The sequence below is a fragment of the Agelaius tricolor genome, unplaced genomic scaffold, assembly GCF_023055355.1.
Source record: "Agelaius tricolor isolate 1412-34295 unplaced genomic scaffold, bAgeTri1.0.p SCAF_1, whole genome shotgun sequence".
Taxonomy (NCBI): Eukaryota; Metazoa; Chordata; class Aves; order Passeriformes; family Icteridae; genus Agelaius; species Agelaius tricolor.
The window spans coordinates 14,628,260-14,649,487 of record NW_027269261.1 but is presented as its reverse complement, the minus strand read 5'-3'; the positions used below and the strand labels follow the sequence as shown (position 1 = coordinate 14,649,487).

General features: G+C 38.0%; 1 protein-coding gene across 9 annotated transcripts in view; it reads left to right on the top strand.

The window, feature by feature from the left end:
- Positions 1-21,228, top strand: part of GPCPD1 (glycerophosphocholine phosphodiesterase 1) — a 42,821-nt gene that overhangs the window by 18,952 nt on the left and 2,641 nt on the right. For 7 of the 9 annotated variants that reach the window (XM_071424148.1, XM_071424112.1, XM_071424104.1 and 4 more), the window contains 15 exons: positions 567-642; positions 2,438-2,479; positions 3,634-3,757; positions 6,165-6,408; positions 7,444-7,606; positions 7,698-7,830; positions 8,048-8,102; positions 9,689-9,781; positions 10,857-10,934; positions 11,758-11,797; positions 12,544-12,605; positions 13,485-13,550; positions 14,391-14,527; positions 15,309-15,444; positions 15,761-15,921. In XM_071424148.1, coding sequence (XP_071280249.1) covers positions 567-642; positions 2,438-2,479; positions 3,634-3,757; positions 6,165-6,408; positions 7,444-7,606; positions 7,698-7,830; positions 8,048-8,102; positions 9,689-9,781; positions 10,857-10,934; positions 11,758-11,797; positions 12,544-12,605; positions 13,485-13,550; positions 14,391-14,527; positions 15,309-15,444; positions 15,761-15,921 — 1,610 coding nt within the window. Of the gene's footprint in view, positions 1-566; positions 643-2,437; positions 2,480-3,633; positions 3,758-6,164; positions 6,409-7,443; positions 7,607-7,697; positions 7,831-8,047; positions 8,103-9,688; positions 9,782-10,856; positions 10,935-11,757; positions 11,798-12,543; positions 12,606-13,484; positions 13,551-14,390; positions 14,528-15,308; positions 15,445-15,760; positions 15,922-18,615; positions 18,718-21,228 lie in introns of all 9 variants that reach the window. The other 2 variants (XM_071424128.1, XM_071424119.1) reach the window with 2 other exon arrangements.

Here is a 21,228-nt window from a genome sequence, read left to right as displayed (position 1 = left end):
ATAACTTGCTTTCCAGTACCACAACTAAAATAACTGTGTTTTGTAGTCTTTGAATTTAGCTAGGCAAATTTTGAAGGAGAACTCACCCCTGCAACTGCAGTGTGCATGAGTAGGTGCTGAGTGCTGTTTGGAATTAGAGATGTCGGGTATGTTTTTCATAAACTGTTGCTGTAGCTTGAGAACAAAGTGAGCACTCTAATGAATTTAGAGATTTTTTTTTTTTGGTATAAGAAGAAAATAAAGTAGTCCAGCAGAGCCTCTGTTAGCAGTAAAGTTAATGACTCCATGTAACTTCTCTGCCATGTCAGACTGTTAAAAATTTTGTCATATGTATTCACAACACATCAAACAGAGTCATCAGCAGTTGCAGGGGTAAGAAGCCTCATCTGTTTTCTTTCTTTCTTCAGTCTTTTTCTCTCTCTGTTCCTCTCCCTTTCTTCTTCTCCTTCTTCTTTTACTTCCTTAAATCTCTAAGTTTAGTTCACAACCATCCCAAACAACTTCATGGGTACAAAGTCAGATCTAACAAAAGAAATTATTGCAGACATTTAACTTTTAAATTACAGACTATCGATGGTCCCTGCGAAGTCATAGTTCACACGTGGGAGACTCATCTACAACCACGATCAATTACCCCTTTAGGTATGGGCATCAACTGCATCTGTTTGAGGCATATGCATAAGATTGCTGATATGCTGCACACTGGTTTAGAGGGATTGATAGCTATAGTTTTAAAATACTTAAATTTATTAATGTGTGGGAGGTATAGACTTTTTCTTTGCACAACATGGGCCTTACTCTCAAAATATATATGTATATATACGTAAGTGGCTTCAAAATGGAAGTGGATGGGAAATTATTTGCTGTCATCCTTAAGATTATGTGGGTTGGTTTTTTACTAATTTGAAATTTTAATAATTTTCTCTAAGCTTAATTCTTTGAGACTAAGGATCCATATGATCTTTTTTAAAGAAAATGAGGGGAGGGTGTGAAGTCACTGCTGTTTTTTATTTAAGTACTATTTAATTAGTAAAATTTTAAACAAAAATGTTTAATTAGGCTTCTATAAGTAAATGGATTAATGAAAATAGAAACATGAATGTACTTATTTACCCGTCAATTTAGCAGAAATGTATTTTGCTGAAACAAAGGGTGGCATGCAGACTTGCATATGAGTTACTAATGCTTTTCTGAACAGGGAAGAATTTGGGTTTTAAGAGTGACTGAAATAACCTTTGAATGTAGCTTGTAGTTTAGATCTCTTATGCTGCTATGGCATGTTTTATGCACTGTCTTTCCTAGCACATAAAAATACTATTTTCTCCACACTTAGAAGCTTACATTTGTTAAGAAACTTTCTAATTATTTGAAAAAATGTCTTTTAGAAAGAAGGTGGTATCAAAGAATCTGTTAGTCATTAATAGTACCATGATCATGTTCCGTTCTCCCTTTGCCTTTTTTTTTTAATTTCAGTTTAATTAATAGTGTTTCTTTTCCTGTAAGAAGGTTATTTCTGTATTTGTCAGTAACTGATAAGAGAAGCAACCTATCCTCTGCTAGGGCCTAGACTTTAAATTTAGATAACCTCATTCCAAGTTGAGATTATTTTACCCCAGGTAATACTCAAGTCTTCATAAGCAGTTTTTAAGAAAAAGCAGCAATTCACAGTATGTTAGCACTGGGTCATTTTGATCCTAAATTGTTGCCTGTGGTTATTAAGAAATTAGGTTAGGACCCAAATGATTCTTAGGGGAAAAAAAAGGGATTAACCACTGTAGAGGCAAAACTATGTGAAGTTTTATGTTTTGAGAAATGGATGGTTTGTTGAGACTATCTGTTCTGTTAATGCTGATGAATTTACTTAGTACCTTAGGATTTCAGTTCTTAAAGCTTTGGAAAGAGTAAGGATAAATGTAAGTGTGAAGTGAGTGTTTTCAGTATTTCATGCTAGGTTGGTTTCTGTCACGTGGGCAGAATAAGCATTTTAATTGTGACTGACTCAATTAAAAAGCTTTAAATGTGCAGCAGGACAACTTTCTTGTATGTTTGCAAGAAAATTTAATGTCTCTGACACTACTTTGACAAGTAAAGCATCTTAGATACTAGTGGGATGTAGTTAGCAGCAAAATACTGCAGCAAGCCAGAAAATAGTGCAACCTTTTTACTCTCAGTTCAGATTACTTGAAGTGAAATGTGGTATTTTGTGTGTTGGTTGTTTTTTTTCATGCAGAAACTGAGAAAAAACATAAATTGAGATCAATCATTATAGAAGGTTGCAAAAAACATGCTGCCTTGTCTGTTTCAGTTTTCCTGCATTTTTTTAGATACACTTTTTAAAAGTGAAGTGGAGAAGTAGGATTAATTTAACTTGGCAATGATTTTTAAATGTGAATACTAATTACTTTTTTCTATTCTTTTCCGTTCCTTTTAATTCTAGAAAATGAAATTACTGTCGATGATGGAGACTTTGGAATCTGTAGTAAGTGAGATATATTAACCTCTATTCCTTACAATTAATTTGATTTAAACAAGGTTAAGTCTTGTAACTGAAAAATGTTTGAGATTATAGGTTTTGAGAAGAATTGCCTATGATAGTTTTTTCTGCTTTTACAGTTATTTTTGTATCCAGCATTTGTGAAATCACACTCAGGCTGTTATCCCTTCTAATGTTAATAAAAGACTGCTAGAAAGACTTGAAGTCTTATCACTCTGATGATGTTAAAGGTTGAAATTTGGGAACTAAAGATCATGAGCATGCATTTTTGAAAGTACAGAATAAGCCTAGCTTTCTCTTAATACCTAGCCTTAGAAAAACTCCTCATGCCTGGAAAAAACATAATCACACACTGAATTTACCCACTCTGCCTCTTCAGTCAGAGATGCAGCTGCCAAAGGCTTCTTGTAAGCCCACACCTCATGTTCTTGTGTGTGCACTAATGACTCACTTCTGACAGTTCTGACCCACCTCTCACTTAATGTTCAATCCTCTGACACCGAAAGTAACTCCTTATCATACCTCATAAATCTTGTCTTCAAGCTTTTCCATTTCCCCCTCATATCCTCATCAAATGATGGGTTTGGCTTTTTAAGAGCTCTTCAGAACTGTGGGGTTTGCTTCAGCACCTGGTTTGCAGCTTGTGTTTCTGGTCCTCCTGCTTGCAGGCTTTTCTTGTTTTGGTGTTCAGGGTGAGGATTCTTCACAGTTTTCATCAGAACTGTTGCTGTACCCTGTCCTGCAGACTTGTGCTGCTTTACTGGCACTAATTATGGTGGGCTAATGGACACAGCTGTATCTCATCAGAAACAGGGAGCCTCTGATGGCTTATAGCCTTCAGAGTTCCTGTCAGTATTATTCCACGTGCTGAGAGATCCAGGACAAGGGAATGTTGCTCAGTGCTGTCCTGCAGGTAGTTCACACATGATCATTGTTCCTGTTTAATCCCATTAAAATCCTGTTGGCTGGTCTGGGTAGCTCAGAAAGACTGGGGAAAGACTGCACCCAACTTTTTGCATTACTGTAGATCAAGGTTGGTGATCAAGAGGTGGCTGGAAGGTGATGGCAAAAGGAACTGCCTAGATCTCCCTAAAATGAGTTACTAAAATGTCTTCTCCTTTCTGTTTGGCTTTTGATAGATGGTATTGAAACAGTGGATGCTGGGTGGCTGACATGTCAGACAGAAATCAGGCTACGTCTGCATTATTCTGAGAAACCCCCTGTACTGATTTCTAAGAAGAAATTTAAAACATCAAGATTTAGGTAAGAGCCTGCTCATCTCAGTATGCAATTTACCTCATCTTAATTGTCAATACTAGGGATATATATTTTTTTTACATAATTGATGTAGCCTTTAAATTCATTTTGGGTTACTAATAGCCCAATTTCCAAGTGTTAAAGCACAGATACTTACTCCATGATTTTCTTGGTGTTTCTTGCTTTTTGGCTGGAACTGTAGTGTTCTTAGGTTCTTAAATCAGTTTGGTGCTTTTCTCTGCAGAGGTGCCTCAAAAAGCAGGCATTTTTATAATTCCACAGTTAATTGTCAGAAATGGATATCTTAGCCCTGTTGTTTAGAGGACTGCTCTGTTGCACACAGTGGAGATAAGGATTTGGCTGGGTGGTTGCCCTGGGTTTTGTGGTGCAGCTTGATGTCCTAAGTGAAAACCAGGGATGAGAGGTGTCCCTCAGGGGTTGGTGGTATGGAAAATAGGGCTGAGTGTCCCTTCAGTAGTTTGCTGATGATAGCAGCCTGAGGGGTGCAGTCACACTGGAGGGAAGGGATGCCATCCAGAGGGAGCTTCAAAGGCTTGGCAGCTCAGATCTCACCAAGGCCAAGTGCAAGGTTCTCCACTTGAATTGGAGCAATCCCAAGTGCAGGTTGGGTGCAAAATGGACTGAGAGCACCCTGAGGAGAAGGACTTGGGAGTGTTGGTGATGAGAAGCTCCATGTGATCCGGCACTGCACACTTGCAGCCCAGAAGGCCAAGTGCATTGTGAGCTGCAGCAGCAGCAATGTGGCCAGCCAGTGAGGAGGGGATTCTGTCTCCCTGCTCTGCACTGGTGCCACCCCACCTGGAGAACTGCATCCAGCTCTGGGACCCCCAGGATAAGAAGTACATGGAGCTGTTCAAGTGAGTCCAGAGGAAACCATGGAGGTGCTCAGAGGGCTGGAACACTTCTGCTGTGCACACAGGATTAGAAATTCTGTGTTCTTCAGCCTAGAGAAAAGAAGATGCTGGGGAGACCTTTGCAGCAGTCCCTAAAGAGGGACTTTGGACAAGGGCCTGGAGTGATAGGACAAGGGACAACTGCTTTAAACTGAAGGAGGACAAGGTTAGATGAGATATGAGGAAGACATTCTTCAGTGTCTGAGTGGTGAGGCACTGGCACAAGTTGTCCAGAGTTGTAGGTGCTGAAACCCAAGAAGTGTTCAAGGCAAAGTTGAATGGAGCTTGGAGGAACCTTGGTCAAGTGGGGGTCCCTGCCTGTGGTAGGGGGGTTAGAACTAAATGATCTTTAAGTTCCCTTCCAAACCAAACCATTCCATGGATCTGTTATACTTGATTTAGTTCTTTTTTTCCAGTTTTGATTTGATTTCCTTCCCACCAATTCCAGATTTGCTGATGAGGGGAAGATTTATTTAATATGATGCTCTTCAGTGAGATTTAATACTTACATGTGTTCTGTACAGCTTTGTCTTTTTTCCTTACATGTTATAGCAGGTAGAGAGAACAATTTCTGAAGCCAGCTTCTTGTCTAAGTTAAACAGTTGAAATAAAATTTGATAGGCTAGATGCAGTCACTAAACGCTCTGTCCTAAAATGTTGGATCTGTCCAGTAGTTTCTGTGACTGTCACTCGCTATGGCAGTGTCATTTTTCAAGTTTCTGGAATACCTGTGTCGTAACTTCTTTTCTTTTTTTTATGAGGATATATTTCAAAGTGGACTTAGTGTAATAGATTTCCATGATTGTAGTTATTTCTTTGAGATATGACATAAGCTTTACTGGTGACTTGGCATCTATAAATGATAATCCTGTATCTCATCTGCTGTGTCTGTGATGCAGGAAGGGATTTGGTTTACTCATGTGTGCTTACTTCACTGACATAACTAATTTTGTCTGGAAGGTTTGCTCTGTATGATAAAGGACTCTGAGTCTTATAGAGAAGCTTATGCTTCTCAGTCCAGGAGTTTTCAGAAGTCCATTCAGTTTAAATGCTCATTCAGGATTTTTCAAAGGATTTAATTACTTCAGCCTATATTACTTATGTCTATTACAGTATACTTATCTGCCTTATCAGAGAGACATAGCAGCAGCCACCAATGTTCAAGGCCTGATCTTGATGATGACTGCTGTTTTCAGTGCTTTTCATTAGCTTGTTGGCATTATGGGGGTCAGCCTGTACAGGAAGGCTGTCTATTTGGCAGCCCAAATAGTCTGGTGGAGTGGTGCTTCTCAGATCCCTAGTAGAATTCTCATATTTACCCAGGTTCAACTTCTAGCAGTGACTTGAGCAGTGAAATCTGACTAAAATAGGATTTAGACAATGGCTGCAAGCTCTTGCTCGTGTGAGAAGCTTCTGTATACAGTCCTGTTCTAAATCTTTATCATTTGTAAAGGCCCTGCCGTGACTTAACCATTTGTTTCGTGTTTCTGGTTGAGTAGAGTAAAATTGACCCTAGAAGGCCTAGAGAAGGATGATGATGAAGAGGGCCAAGACAAGACATCCCCTACTGTTCCCCAGAAAATGGCAAACACGGTGGAATTCTCCTTGATCAGTAACGAGGACTACAAATGTCGGCACTCTCAGCCGGACTGTGGCTATGCCTTGCAGCCAGACCGATGGATAGAATACACAATACAAACCATGGAGCCTGATAACTTGGAATTGATATTTGATTTTTTTGAGGTATGTCTCTTTAACCCTGAGAAGCAACTCCAGTCTGCCTTTGGAGCTCAGTTGTTGTGAAGATTTCACTGTTGAAACAGAGCTACTGCCTGATGTTCTTCATCTTTTGGATTTATTTACACAAGTGTGAGACTGCTGACTCCCAGCCCATTGTAGAAAGGTTTTTGTGAGCCTTCTTGATGTGGCACAGGAACACAGTTCTGCTTATTTAGAAGTCAATACAAATTAGACTTGAATTTGCAGGTGTGCAGTATTGCATGCTGTTAGGTTGGCTTGATATTAATTCTTTATCAGAATATTAATCCTTTATCAGCTAAGTTATGCTTCTGCTTCAGCCTGTACAATGTGTATATGAACTGGTTATATCACAGCTATTGAATCTAATTTTTTATATTTATAAGCAAAAGACATTTTTCTGAACTAACTCATGCAGATTAAAACTGGATTCTCACTATTGTGCCTGTTATTTTGCACTGTTTTTTCCCCTGAAAGGTCTTAGTATTTGAAGTTCTTTTTAAAAGGAAGCAACTTACACAGAATAAAGTTTTTTAAGCATTCTCTTTTTGGTCTGAAAATGCCTTCAGGATCACTTAGAATCATAATTGTAAAGTGTCTACATAGTTCCTGAACTTGACTATGGTCAAGTGCACATTCTGTATATTAGTTCTTCCCTGCAAATGCATACCAAGTTTTTTAGCATTTTAAGCATAAATATTATTCCAGTTAATTTTTGTCCTAAACAAGGCTTGGGCACTTTACAAGACAGACTATTCCATGCATGCTATTTTGATGTGAAAAGCTTATGAGATGTAAGGGGTGTCAAAGAAAAATGTGAGTTTTGTAGATTTCTGTTAAAGTTTTCATTTTCCTGATAGTAATTCATAACTCGCTGTTACATTAAACAATTTTAGCTGAAATTAGTGTTGTGTGTAACACACAAGAAATCTGTGTTGTGTCAAGCCAGAAGAGTTTGTTTAGAATTCTCACTCACAATTAACAGTAGGGTTTTTGTGTTTTTGTTTGTTTTGTTTTCAGGAAGATTTAGGTGAGAAGGTAGTACAAGATGATGTGCTCCCAGGTCACGTAGGCTCTGCCTGCCTCCTGTCATCCACAATTGCAGAACTTGGAAAGAGTGCTGGAGTTCTTACACTTGCCATTATGAGCAGAAATCCAAGGAAGACAATTGGAAAAGTTAGAGGTACAGTTGATGCCAGCAACAGATACAGATAACTTTCCTCAAAGCCATCTGCTGTTTACTGACATGTGAAGCATTGCTGTTTTTCTTGCAGTGGACTACATAATTATCAAACCTATCCAGGGATACACTTGTGATATGCAGGCTTCATATGCAAAGTACTGGAAACCAAGAACAACTCTGGATGTTGGACACAGGGGAGCAGGGAATTCTACAACTACCACTAAGTAAGTTTGTTTGCATTTTAAACTGGGAAAATTGTTTTGTGTCACTGACATCAGTTGAGGAAGTGGACAGTTTGAAAAGCTGCAACCGATAGTCATTTACTTCAGTATCAAGTTGTTGGGTATTCTCTAAAACAAAAACTTCTGATTTGTGTTTCTGTTGTTTCAATTCTGTGCTATACTTCATCTAACAAACCCTTTTTCTTGGCTGTTGTTTCAGGCTTGCTAAAGTTCAAGAGAACACCATTGCATCCCTCAGGAGTGCTGCTAGTCATGTATGTACACACATTTTCATACACACAGCACCTGTCTAGTGCAAACTAGGTTGGCTTGTACACTTAATTTGCATGATTCAATACAGTGAATGGTAATTGAACTGATGTAAATTAGATAAAAATCACTGTGGAAATTGCCTGAGTTATGGGAAGTTAATAGTAGGTCAGACTCATTCTCAAGTCTCCTAAAAAAACCAGAACTTCCATTTAGTATCTGCTGGTATTCCAATACAGGGAGAATTTTAGTCTCAACCCTCTACAGACAGTTTGAACAAGTGAATCAAATTTTGGCACTGCTAGAGTCTGTCAGCATCCTCTCATGTGGCAAAGGTCTTGCTCAGGGACTGCTGTGTACTGAAACTTGGTGTCTGAAAATGTGACTTGGGAGCTGAGCTGGTAGAATGAACCAGTCCTTGTTTTGGTGCTTGCTGCAGTGAAGACTTGAAATCCTAAGACAGAACTTCCAGTTTGGGAGATAATAGCTCCATGTGCCTAAATTCTGTGATGGAAGTGGTAACTTTTATTCCTTCCAATAATCTTGATCACTGAACAAAACTGTAGCTGCTAAATGACTGTTTTGAACAGTTTTTGAACAGTAGTTCTTAATCCTTGAGTGGACACTACAGGTTTATAGACAGGCTTTTAAAATGCTCACAAGAAATATGCATTGAGGCAGGAATTTGCTGTGAAGTCATCAGCAGCATCACTAGAGAATTGCTTTCATCCATTTGCAGATTGAAAAGGCTGAAAGCCACCACTTTGAAAATATTTCTGCTGAGAAAAGGGCTGAAAAGAACCTATGTCCTATTTTCTCTCTGTGCTGATTGAAAAAGTGGGTGTCAGGGTGATAATTTGATTAATGGTATTCTTGGAGGCCTTCAAAGGAATGACTTGCAAGCAGTCAATATGTGTAAAAAACCCCAAACCTGTTACTGTCTTTTTCTTTCTGGGCCTCCCTCTTTACTGGAAGACTGTACTTTGAACTTTTGGATCTTTTTTCCTTTTTTAAAGCCTAACAGAAAACATTTACAGCTGAAAAGGGTAGGAAAATGCTGGATGCAGCTATTTCTGCTCTTGCACAGATTATAACACACTGCTGCTGTGTTACTCACTAGTGACTCCAGAAGTTTGTTCCTATATGGAGTATCTCCCTAAAGCCTTGGCAGTATGGAGCCATCACTTGTCTCTTGGTGTGGTGGTGGGGAGGAGGGAGGAAGATGCCTCAAAGTTATCTATGTTTTAAACATTTGTGTCTAAAAATATTGTCTTGGTCTTTCTCTGTAATCAGGTTCACAAGACTTGAATCTTTTTAGGGAGTTTTACAAGATTAAGCAAGATATATGTATCTATATTTATTTATTTATATGTCTATATTATGGTAATTAGGATATTTGCCATATATTTTTTTCATCTTTAATAATCCATTGCTGAGCATGATTTAACTGGTAACAGCCAGGCATATTCAATTCTACTTGATATCCAGGACCTTGAATACTTGACACTATTTGCATGCAGCTCTGTAGTCCTCATGCATAAGTAGTTAATGGGCTTTTGTTTTGTTCTGTGTGATTTTCAATTTTCTGTAGGGAGCAGCATTTGTGGAATTTGATGTACATCTTTCTAAAGATCATGTGCCTATAGTATACCACGATCTCACATGTTGCATGGCCATGAAAAAGGTAAAGAAGATAATAGCTGTATTTTATGTGTAGATATGCCCATTCTAGAAATGTAAAATGTTAAGCTCTCATAGAAATAATTCTGGCCTCTCAAGGGATAGAATGGCAATAAAGATGCAGCATTACTTAGTGCGTTGAGAAGGGAAGTTGAGTTTTTCCTTTTGATGTTGTAGCAACAGCATTTCAGATGCATGGTTTGACACTCTTCAAGCTCACATTGTAATTACTATTTAGCTTCTTTCTGACTTAAGATTTGGAAGGAGAAAAGCAGACAACTCTGCTATATTCTGTGGTGCCTATGGGGCTCTCTTATACTGAGGCCTGAATGTTTGCATTCTGTCCTGTTCTGCTTATCTTCCCTCCTAGTTCTGGCAGTAAATCCAAAGAGATTGGAGAGCACACTGCTCTGTCTTCTTGGCACTGGGTCTTGTTTTTCAAACTCCCACACTCACTGCAGTATTGCACTTTATAAGAAGCTTGGTTTAGAACACTGTGGAAATGGAACTTTGCCTGAAGGGAGTGAATATTCAGTGTATCTTCACTCACTATTGTCTTGCTCAGTAAAAATTTCTTAGTAAAGAGGGGAAGTGAGAAATGGACAGAATTTTTTTGACACCAGATCTTTATTTTGAGGGTGGTCTGTGTGTGTGAATTTTACCCCAGGACTTTTTTTTTTTTTTTTTTTTTTTTTTGTTTCTGAGACATTGGATAAACAGCTGTAAAGTGAACTGCCTTGGAATATTTTTTACTGCATTTCTTTACTTGTAAACATCTTTCCTGAATACATTAACCAATCAAGTTTTTAGAGAATAATTATGCTAATGTTTTGGGAGGAAAGAACTTTAAAGCCTCTAACTTGCATGAAAGACTCAACACTAAGTTTCTTTCAAATTGTTTTATGCTTTTAAGTGCCTGTGTTGTCTTGTGAAAACTGATCATCTTATGAATAAGATACCACTTGTATCTTTATCAAAAAAATAGGAACATAAATTGCCTTTATGGCTACTTTATGAAGGGTGTGTGGCTTTTTTGTTGGTTTCAGTGATGCTTAATTATGTGTTGGTTCTCTTCAAAGAAACTGGACACGGAGCCTTTGGAACTGTTTGAGATTGCAGTCAAAGAACTCACATTTGATCAGCTGCAGTTATTAAAGGTATTGTTTCCTTGGCTACTACAATATGCTGTGTGTAGAATTTAATGAAGCTTGGAGGTTTTGGGAGTAACTACAGATAGTTCTGGAGAGTACAGTTTTAAAAATTGGACAAAAAGAACAATTAGGTAATTCCAAGAAAAATACATTTGCACTGTTTTTACAGGATGGATAAATGTCATTACTTTTATCCTCTAGAAATATGGTATCTAATTTTCAAATGATAAAGGGACTGTGTGGGACTGTGTTGAACTGCTCTACCTCCCAAACAGAAGGGCTCTGTCTAGATAAAAAGGGATGAGTGGGCTACTGAAGACCCTGCTGAGATACCTGCTCTCAGTCAAGGAAACCATCTGGCTGACCCAAGAACCATATGATTCTTTTTTCTTAAAATTACTTGGCCTGCTCCTTTTTGTGAAGAGAGAATTTGAATGGAGCAAGGGAGTTGGCTGTGTCTGGCCTGATTCTAGCTCAGTATGTGTGACTGTAATATCAAACAGGTCAGCTGGATTGGAAAACAGAGGAGAGATTAATGTTCAGAGTTCTTCACATCTTGATGTTGAATTATAGTTTGTATGGGTTTACCCTTAACACAATTCCTGAATTTTCAGTGAGCATGTTTTCAGTTTGATTTTGAGCTTTTCTTGAAATTGTTAAAACCAAGTTTAAAAGAAAATTGTGATGTGTACAATTTGTCTTTTATTTTTTTACAAATTATGTCTATAATAGACTTTTAAATTGTAAAACTATTTACAAGCAAAATTAGTTACATTTTACATGTAGGAAGATGTGGGTAGAGTGTTAATGTTGCTCTTATGCTCTTCAGCTGGCTCACGTGACGGCCCTGAAAGTAAAAGATCACAATGGTATGTACTAGTTTGGAAGAGTGTTGGGATTGATTTATTGCCATGTAATTATTTAAATTCTGTGGTTGCAGCTGCTTGTTGTAATCACATTTGTCCTGAACATTTCTAAATGCTTTAGTTAATTTTGTGCATGCTGTAGAGTTCTTTACTGGGAAGGAAATATCTGAACACTTGGGAGGCAGGGACAGGGTAGAAGGCAAATATATAGATAAATATGTATTTCTGAATAATCATAACAAAATTGCCACTGGTGTTTCCATCTTATGCTTCTCCAGCTGTACCTTCAGCTCTTCAGACTTGCTGACAAGAACTTTGGTAACTGCTGTAGGATGTCTTATCAGTGCTGTAAATTTTTTGCCTTAATTATCCCTTTTGTAGGGACAGCAAATTATCTCACACATCCTGCCTGTATAAGAAAAGAAAAAATTTTAAAAAATTAAACAAAAAAGCCTTGAAAGCCAAGGCTTATTGTGGATATAATTCACTGGGTGAAGTGGTGAGAGATGAGAGAAGCCATTCTGAGATATATATATTATGGCAAGGTTTTAAACTCCAAACCAGGAATTGCCAACACCATCATGGGAGTATGTCAGTGTTAGAGGAAAAGGTGTAGGTAATCAAAAGGGAAACCTGGTTTCATTGTTCATTCCTAAAGGCCTTATGATTTTGAGCCAGTCTTTTCTTGCTGGCATTACTGGGATTATGCTTCTGTTTGTTTTAATTCAGTATTTTATCTTTCTTTACAGCATCTTTTAACGAGGAAGAGAACTCTGCTTTTGAGATGCAGCCATTTCCTTCTCTGCAAAGAGTAAGTGGTGAATATGGAGCAAGATGATTGGGGAACATGAAAACCTGTGTTATACTTTCAGCTTTGCACACATAGCAAGGGGGATATTGATTTTTGGGTTTAGGCCTCTGCTATCAATGCTGGAACTGAGAACAGGGGTTTTATTGTTGGACACTGGAGGGTTTTCAGTGCTCACAAGTAACAGTCTGTGTGTATTTCAAGCTTCTGAATCCATGAGCCCAAGCTGTGTAGCTCAGAGTGCACTCAGTTTTACAGCTGGTTAACATGTGGGCATTGCCTGTTAATGCATTGACAGTTTCTGATTTTGAGAGAAACCACACCCGGCCTTTGGCAGTTCCTCACAGTGTCTTGGCCATCTCTCAGAGCCAGACACTGAGAAATGTTGAGTGAATTTCCAGTGTGTTTCCATTTAGGACTGGTTTGTGTTAGCTCTACCTTTTGAAATCACCTTGCAAATAATTCTTTATAGGAATTTCACGTGAAAGAACTTTTGTTATCATGGTAATGGCAAGCTCCTGGATTTCATACTTAAGATGCATTTTGCATTCAGAAGAACTTTCTGGAGAAAGAAAAAATATTTTTTCTTTATGAGTACAAATGGGGCATTTCTTACATGTGTTAAGATGAATTGACTCATATTTGTACCTTGTCAAAATCTTGTCCTTAAGATTGTATCCACTTCTATGTATTCATTAAGTTTAAACTGGAGTAGAAAAGGGTGTATATGTATTGTATAAAATGTTAAAAACCTAGGGGTTTGAATTTTACTGTTAGACACCATTAGCATTAAAATCCAATGTATTCTCCCAACAATTACCTTCCCAGTGCTTTGTTGTCCTCCTTTGCTGTTGGGTCTCTTCATAGTAAAATTTTTTTCAGGTCCTGGAGTCTGTTCCTAATGATGTTGGGTTTGACATAGAAATAAAATGGATCTCCCAACAAAGAGTAAGTAAACATACATGTGATTTACTTTGATTGTTTGACATTCTTATGGCTAAAGCTTGTAATTTGATGTGACAATTTATGAGCTGCAAAGGCATAATTTTTATGGGGGTTTGTGCCTTCTAAAAAAAAATACTGCATTATTTTTAAACTGGGGGTATAGTAGCACCACTCCCACAAATGAACAGTCTTATTCTTAAAATGATAAAATTCATAGGATTGAGTTCAGACTGCTTTTGGTAGGAGATTCTTTTTAAAGTCAGCAGATCACAACAGGGCAGACAGGCAAGTGCCAAGAAATTCAACCTCTCCTGGCCCTGTGCAGGAGCAGCTACAACATGGTGCAGTAATTCAAGCAGCTGCTTCCTTCTAGTCAGCAGGGCTGCAGACTCAGCTGGATTGTGCAGCACTCAGTCCAGAGGGAAATGGTTGGAAAGGCTGGGATTGGAAGCCTGGAGTGAGGGAAGGAAGCTGAGGACAGTGGTAGGTGGAAGTCAGTATGCTAGAAATAACAGCAGAGAGTAGCTGCTATAATTACTGGTCTTCAGGGAATTTCTTTGTGTTTTTGTAGCTGTAATAGGCTTCCAAGGAATGCATTTCTTGGATGGGGAGACAGGGAATTTTTCAGTGAATTTTACTGCTCTGAGAATTCAGCTGCACCTCTCAGGCTGTCAGTCCTGGAGAGCTGGAACCAGCACTGAGCAGACTGAAGGATTGATTCTGCATTCAAACTGGCCAGCTGAGTTCTCACTTTGCTCAGGTTGACTGAGAGACCATTGCTGGTTGAAATAATTTTAGCAAGCATTAATTTAAGTGACTCAAACTTGTGCTTTCTTTTTCCAGGATGGCCAATGGGATGGCAACTTGTCAACTTACTTTGATATGAACCTTTTTCTAGATATTATTCTGAAAACTGTTTTGATGAATGCTGGACGAAGAAGAATTGTGTTTTCTTCTTTTCACGCAGATATATGTACAATGTAAGTTTAGAAGAGAGAAATAATGTACTTTGGTTTTGAAATTTATTTTTATTTGGGAAAATTTACTTTGCATTTTAAAATGCACACCAGGAAATAAGTAACAGGTGTTTTCCTTAGACATAAAATTTGGGTGCCAAAATAGTTGGGAACTGAAATGAGACCACTTTGCTATCTGGAATGAGCCTGAAAAATAAAAATAGGTGAACGAAGTCATAGTGGGTATTTTTGTCAAGTGCATTTCTGGATGCTTCACTCTTTCTTTGCTCAACAAAAAAGGTCAGGGTTTCTTTTGGTATCCCAAAGTCTTTTCCAGTCATACTTGAGGGGTGTGCAAGTCTAACTTAGGAACAAATAATCTTGTTACAGTATTCAGCTTGAAAAATGCACTAGTAAGGTTAGCAGCTGTGTATTAACCATGTTTAGAAATTCCTGTCGTGGATCTTCATGATCATCATGAATCTGTGCATTTAAGAAGAAAATTACAGAATTAAATGGTCTTTGGGGATTATATATAAACATATTGAGAATGTGAGGCTGAGTTCAACATCAAGTCTAGCTTCCCTTAACATGTGTGTTAATCTCCAGTAGTGGCAAAAGGACTCATTTGAGCAGTTTGTCAGCACAGTTTGATGCTAAACTGTGGGACCATCTCCTTGCACTAGCTAGGAACTAGAAGAATGTGCAGGAAAGAGAGGAATTCCCCTTGAAACAGTGAGATCAAGTCTTTGTTCTTTCGCTTTTATTTTTTTCATGTGCTACTTGTGAACTTTTTTCCTGACAGGATCCGACATAAGCAAAACAAGTATCCTGTGTTATTTCTCACCCAAGGGGAATCTAAACTCTATCCAGAGCTCATGGATCTTAGATCTCGCACAACTCCAATTGCCATTAACTTTGCACAGTTTGAAAACTTGCTGGTAAGCTGACAAGTTAAAATCAAACTGAATTATTACTGCTTGTTTTAAATCTATGGTTTTTGGCACTACTGCTTTAAATTATGGCTAACCTCACAAAAGAAATACACTAATATTGGGCAACTGCCAAAAAAATGTCCATTGTTTGAAATGTTTTTTAATACAGTGTTTTAAAAATAGCACTCTAGTTAATCTCTCTAATGTAAAATATGTTCTATTATTATGGATGAAACAGTAAGGAGCTGCCAGTGTTAAAAGATTAAAAAAGCTGATGTGTTTCAAAACCATGGATTTTTAATTGAAGTCTTTTGTATTTCAGGGAATTAGTGTGCATTCTGAAGACCTGCTGAGGAATCCAGCATTTATTACACGGGCCATATCCAAAGGCCTGGTTATTTTTTCATGGGGTGATGATACAAATGACCCGGATAACAGGAAGAAGCTGAGAGAATATGGTGTTCATGGGTTAATATATGACAGGTACTTAGTTGTGGCTTTTTAAAAGAATGGTCATAATCACCACCATCATCAAGCTTAGAAACTATTGTAAATTGATTCTGGTGAAATTTCATGTTGCTTCTTGGTTGACTGGGTGCAGAAAGTACAAGGACCCCATAAACCCGGATCAAGAATAAATCTAACACCAGTCCCCACTCTTTCAGCTGTATCTATGAAGCAAAATAACTTTTGTTTCTCCTGAGATCAACATAAATGTAATTAGATCCTTTAAAGAACAAGTGTATGGCATACATGTTTAAGGTGCTATTAATATTCATGATAGTAATTTTTAGGTTATATAAATGTGTCACAGCAAGGAAAATGTCATTTAATTGTTTGACTGGAAGTTTCAGTGTTCTACACTGAGCTGTGGAAATAGTTAATACAACATTCTCTTGTGTTTCAAAGCTGTGGATTCACATTTTTCCTGTTAAAATTAGCTTGGAGTGACTCCAGGGCAAACTGCCAAATTAGTAATTTAAGAAAGTTGCTCTTAGATCATAAAATTCATGTAGAAACATCAGAATACTGTGTTAAATATTTTAACAAAAGCATTGTTGTGTTATTTTGTTGCTTACAGCAACCCAAAGTTTTAGGTCTTTTGTCTTTGAAGATGAGAAATTCATCATTATGAGGTGAAGTTTAATTTGAAAAACTGTATTAAACTAGATTTTCCGCTAGAAAGTAATTGGGAAAGCATTAGGTGTAACTGAAGTTTCAAATTACAGAAGGCTTTCAAACCTTCTGCTTTAGCAAGAGTATTGCTTTGTATATTTTTTTACCTACAAAAAAAAAACCCCACAAACCAACCAAAAAAAACAACAACAACAAAAAAAAAAACCAAAAAAAAAAACCCCAACCAAAGGAAGAGGAATAAATAATTGTCAAAGGCTCTGTAAAAAAAATAGTTAACTCTTTTCAATCTGTTGTTGACTGCTGAGAGTCTTTTCAAGGTCCATTGCTTCTCAGGTTTGCCAGAGGTGCCGCTTCTTGTGCTGTACAGAAAGTCTCCCATTCATTGGCAGTAAAAAAAGGAATAACTAGATTTTTACACTGGGGATCAGCTTCAGACTGAGGACATGGACACATAAGTCCTCTTTCCTGCTACAGCAGTGCTGTGTGTTGCACCTCTGCTGCAGCTCAGCATTGGGGCCCCTTTAGTCAATGAAAAATACTTCTGGACTAGAATGCAGGTGAAAGAATCCTCTAACTACTTAGTGTGCAATCATAGAGTAATGAAGTTTTATTCTGTGGTATGCATAAGTTAAAGTATTATATTATTGGTGGGGTGTTTTAATCAAACTCCACTGCATAAAGTGTTTGTGAAATGTCTCTTCATCTCATGTCTACTAATCCAGTCTTCCAGAGTTGTTAATTACTCCCTGTGCAATAATATTCACTACTGTGGTAAAACAGTAAAGCAGGGGCTAACTTCTGACTTCATGTTGCTTTTATTGCTTTAGATACCCCATGCTACTTAAATGTTGTGGCATTTACGTTGAGGTTGCAAGTGAGCTACTCGTCACCTTATGTGTCCTATTGTACTGTTTGGTGTGTTTTAAGTTGTAGTAGGACAGTAGAACACCTTTTATCCCACTTTCTGATAACCAGCCAATTCTTTGGAAGGCTGAATTCCCTTGTGGATTTAACTGAACAAAACTTTCTTAACCTTCTTTCACTGTTAAGATGATCTGGATTCTTAGTAGTGTTCATCTCTCCTCTCGCTGCCTGGCTCCTCTATCACTTCCACTTCAACATCTTCCCATTGTTTGGAGAGGACCCCCAAAATTAGCACTAATTCCAAAGCTGTTATTGCAGGCTTGTTAAGTGTAATTTCTAAATGTAATTTCCCTTTTTTTTTCTGTAGGCCAAAACAAACAATGGGATGTCCCTTTGCAATTCTTAATTACTTTTCAAGTTTTACTAATTGTGTGAGTAAAATTAAATTCACTCTTAATGCAGGTTAGGGATATGACAGTTTCTGAAAGTTGCATCAGATGTCTCAAGGGGGACATTTTGAAATGCAGGTGGTACCTGCAAGTCCTGGAATGTAGGGATGTAAAACCTCTGGAGCAAATGTTTCCACTCACAGCTGGAGCTGCTGGGTAAAGAGACAGTCTTTCAGATCACTTGAGACTTGAAGTTGATATTTAGAATTTAAATAGGTATGGTGTCAGCATCCATATCCTGTGCTGTTTGGAGTTTAGAAATAAATACATGTAAAACTTAATTTAAAAAGCAGAACTCGAGAGAGAGAGATGTACATGACTGTTCCAAGGTGTAAGCAATAAGTAGGGACTGCAGTAATCTGTTTTAGTGTAAAGCCAGTTCATGCTGCTGTTGTGTCTTCAAATTCCAGAATATTTCCAGGGCTGAATTAAGATGGTGCTTCTTCCATGGTTTCTGTATTTTTGTTCTCTGGATTTATGGCCAAGTCCAAATATCTATTAAATATGGTATTTTGTGTTGCTGTTTACTAGGCCTTTACTTACACCATGTTAAGTGCTAATTATCTGAATAATCTAGGAAGTGAACAGAGGAATTGTAGTGAATTTTAGGTTGCTTGTATGTGGCCCTGAGTTACTGTGTGCCGTGGTTATTTCTGAGATTATGAACTGTGTGCATAGAGATTATTTCTGTAAGCTATTTTTTTCCAAACTTTAATCATCCATGTAGAATTGACCAAAACACTGTAGCCAGTTGTGAAGATGGCAGAAAAACTGTGTCCTGAATACCAAAAGTTGATGGTACCAAGCTCTGGGGAAAAAAAAAATGCAGGTAGGGGGTCTGGCTTTGCTTTGCATGGAGAAAAACTGCAAGACTAAATCTGGGAAGTTTACAAATGCCAAAAATACTAAAAGGCTGATCTCACTGGGGCAGAGGAAAGAACACAAATGCACTCCCTCCCCCAACCAGGCCTTTCTCCACTTGGGCTGCAAATTATTGCATACACCCAAAGTTATTCATCCAAGCAGATGTTCTGGGATGCGGGGATGATATTCTCCTATTTTCCTACATTGAACTACCATTCATCTCAGTGTTTAACCAAATTATTTGAATTAAAAGGGCAGCCTCTACAGAAAGGTGCCATGTCTGCCTTCAGGCTTTTATTTGGACTCTTAAACAAGAAGGTACTTTATGTGCATGACTAGGTATCTTCTGTCTGCACAGAAATCCCATCCTTAATATGCTTTATTAGTCTGATGTTTCAACTTTAATTAAAGAAGAAATTTCAACCTATTGTGAAATTACTCTGGCTTGGTTAAAATGCTGATTTTTAAAGCAGGATTTCTGAGGTGATTGATCTGGTGTTTTTCTCCTGGATAGGCTTTGGAAACAGTCCAGAAAATATTTCTCTATTTGAATATACTTGACTCAGTAAGAACAATGCAGCCTTGTGGTTTTACCACCTGCTGGCTGTATATTGAATACCAATGTGGAGAGGGGGTGGGTGCTAGCTTACACTTGCATCATCTTTTCTCATTCACTTTACATGATCTGAATTTTGTTTGTTGAATAATACACAGAACTGCATAAAAATATGAAATCACTATTTCCCAAACATGGATGGTGAGAGCTTTTCCATGAGAGCTTTGTCCAAACACTGCAGTTCCTTAGGCTGCATGTTGCATTTGCGGGCAAAAGCTGTGCTTGACTGGTATTAGTAACTTCCCAACATTTACACAAATTTAGCTGGCAATCAAATCAAAAGCATTTTAAACACTTCTCAAAAGCACAAGACTGCTGAAATCTGGGCTGCCCTGTTTGCCTGAAACTGCATGTTACCTAAATAACAGCATGGATATGTGGAAGAAGTGTAGTATGAGTTTATTTATAATCTACTCAGTAATTGAATTAATATGTTATGACAGTTGTTAAGACAGTTTAAATCTTCCCCATTTTGTGAATCGCAAAGTAAACTCAAAGTTTTTCCTCGAGATCTAAAGAAAAGTGAAAATGTTTAATCAAAAGCATCAGAAAATCTTTTGAGTGTGAAAACAGTATTTCAGTGCTGCTGCCTCTTGTCTTGTATGTGTTTTCAGAGGTTGCAAAACACCTTTCAGGAGCCAAGCACATCAGTTTTACACTCACTGCAGAGCCCTGCAATGTCCTGCCAGCCTTTTGTAGAAGGTGCTTACTCAAAAAAGTAATGTTTAAAGGACTTCTCAGTCTTCTGCAGGGCTTGCTTATTAACAGGAGGTTGGATGGAGAAACTTTAGTGCATAGTTGCTTACAAATTATTGTCCTGTTGAAGAAGGGAGGATAGGGAGATGAGAGTTTATTCCTTATCTTTACAGTGATGTTGGAAATAATTAGAGAAGTACTGGAGCTCTGTTGCTGCAAACTGGTGGTGTACTTTTGTGGACACAAACAAAAAGTAGGGTCAAGAAATTCTGAAGTGTTGCTTTGAGTTGTCTTCTCTGCCTTTGGTTTAAAAGAAACCATTGGAGTGGACTGGCTCTAGTGGGCAGCTTGAAAGGAGCTTGGAGGGTTGAGTTCATCCAGAATCTCAATTGAAAAGAATTTAGAATGGAGCAGGAATTAGAGAGTTTATACATGTTGTAGTAAAGAACTAGTAATAAAATACTTGCTAGAAGCTGCTTGGAAACATGCTTAGCCATGTTCTAGGAACAAGGGCCTAGAAAAGAACCATTCTTTTGCTGTTCTAGTGTCTAACTGATGGGAAAGACTTCAGATTCTTAGTTCCTAACATATGTTTATATAGAATACTATCCTCAAGTTTCAGTGTTCTGTGTGGAATTCGCAGGGAAATTCATAAGGTGTCAGCTGACTCAACTGAAGAAAGCACAGGAAGGAAGGAAGGTAGAGTTATTTTGCAGAAAGTTTCCATTGGGCAGATTTGGGTCATATCTTAGGCCTGTATTGGATTACAAGTAAGTTAAATTCTATGCCTTCTGTTTGAATTTCATCAAACTGGACAGCATCTATCCTCACTTCTAGGAGTTTCTTCACAGAAATTGTCCTTGACCTTACTGTGATCCATATCAGTATTTCCTGTGGAAGTGTTTCCTCACCTGAATCCCATTATTGTACCCATCTTTGAGCTGCATGTTGGTTTTGGTGTCTTGGAGTTGCCAGCAGTTCACAAGTTGTCTTGTCAGGGTGAAAGGGCACCTTGCACTCTCTCACTTGAGCACTACATTGTTTTGTTAGTGCCATTGGTTCCTTTTGGGCATAACTTGAAAATGTGTGAGAGACAAAGGGTGATGAAATAAAAACGAACTACTTTCTTGAAGGAATCATAGTGAAGTATGATCATTCTTAAAG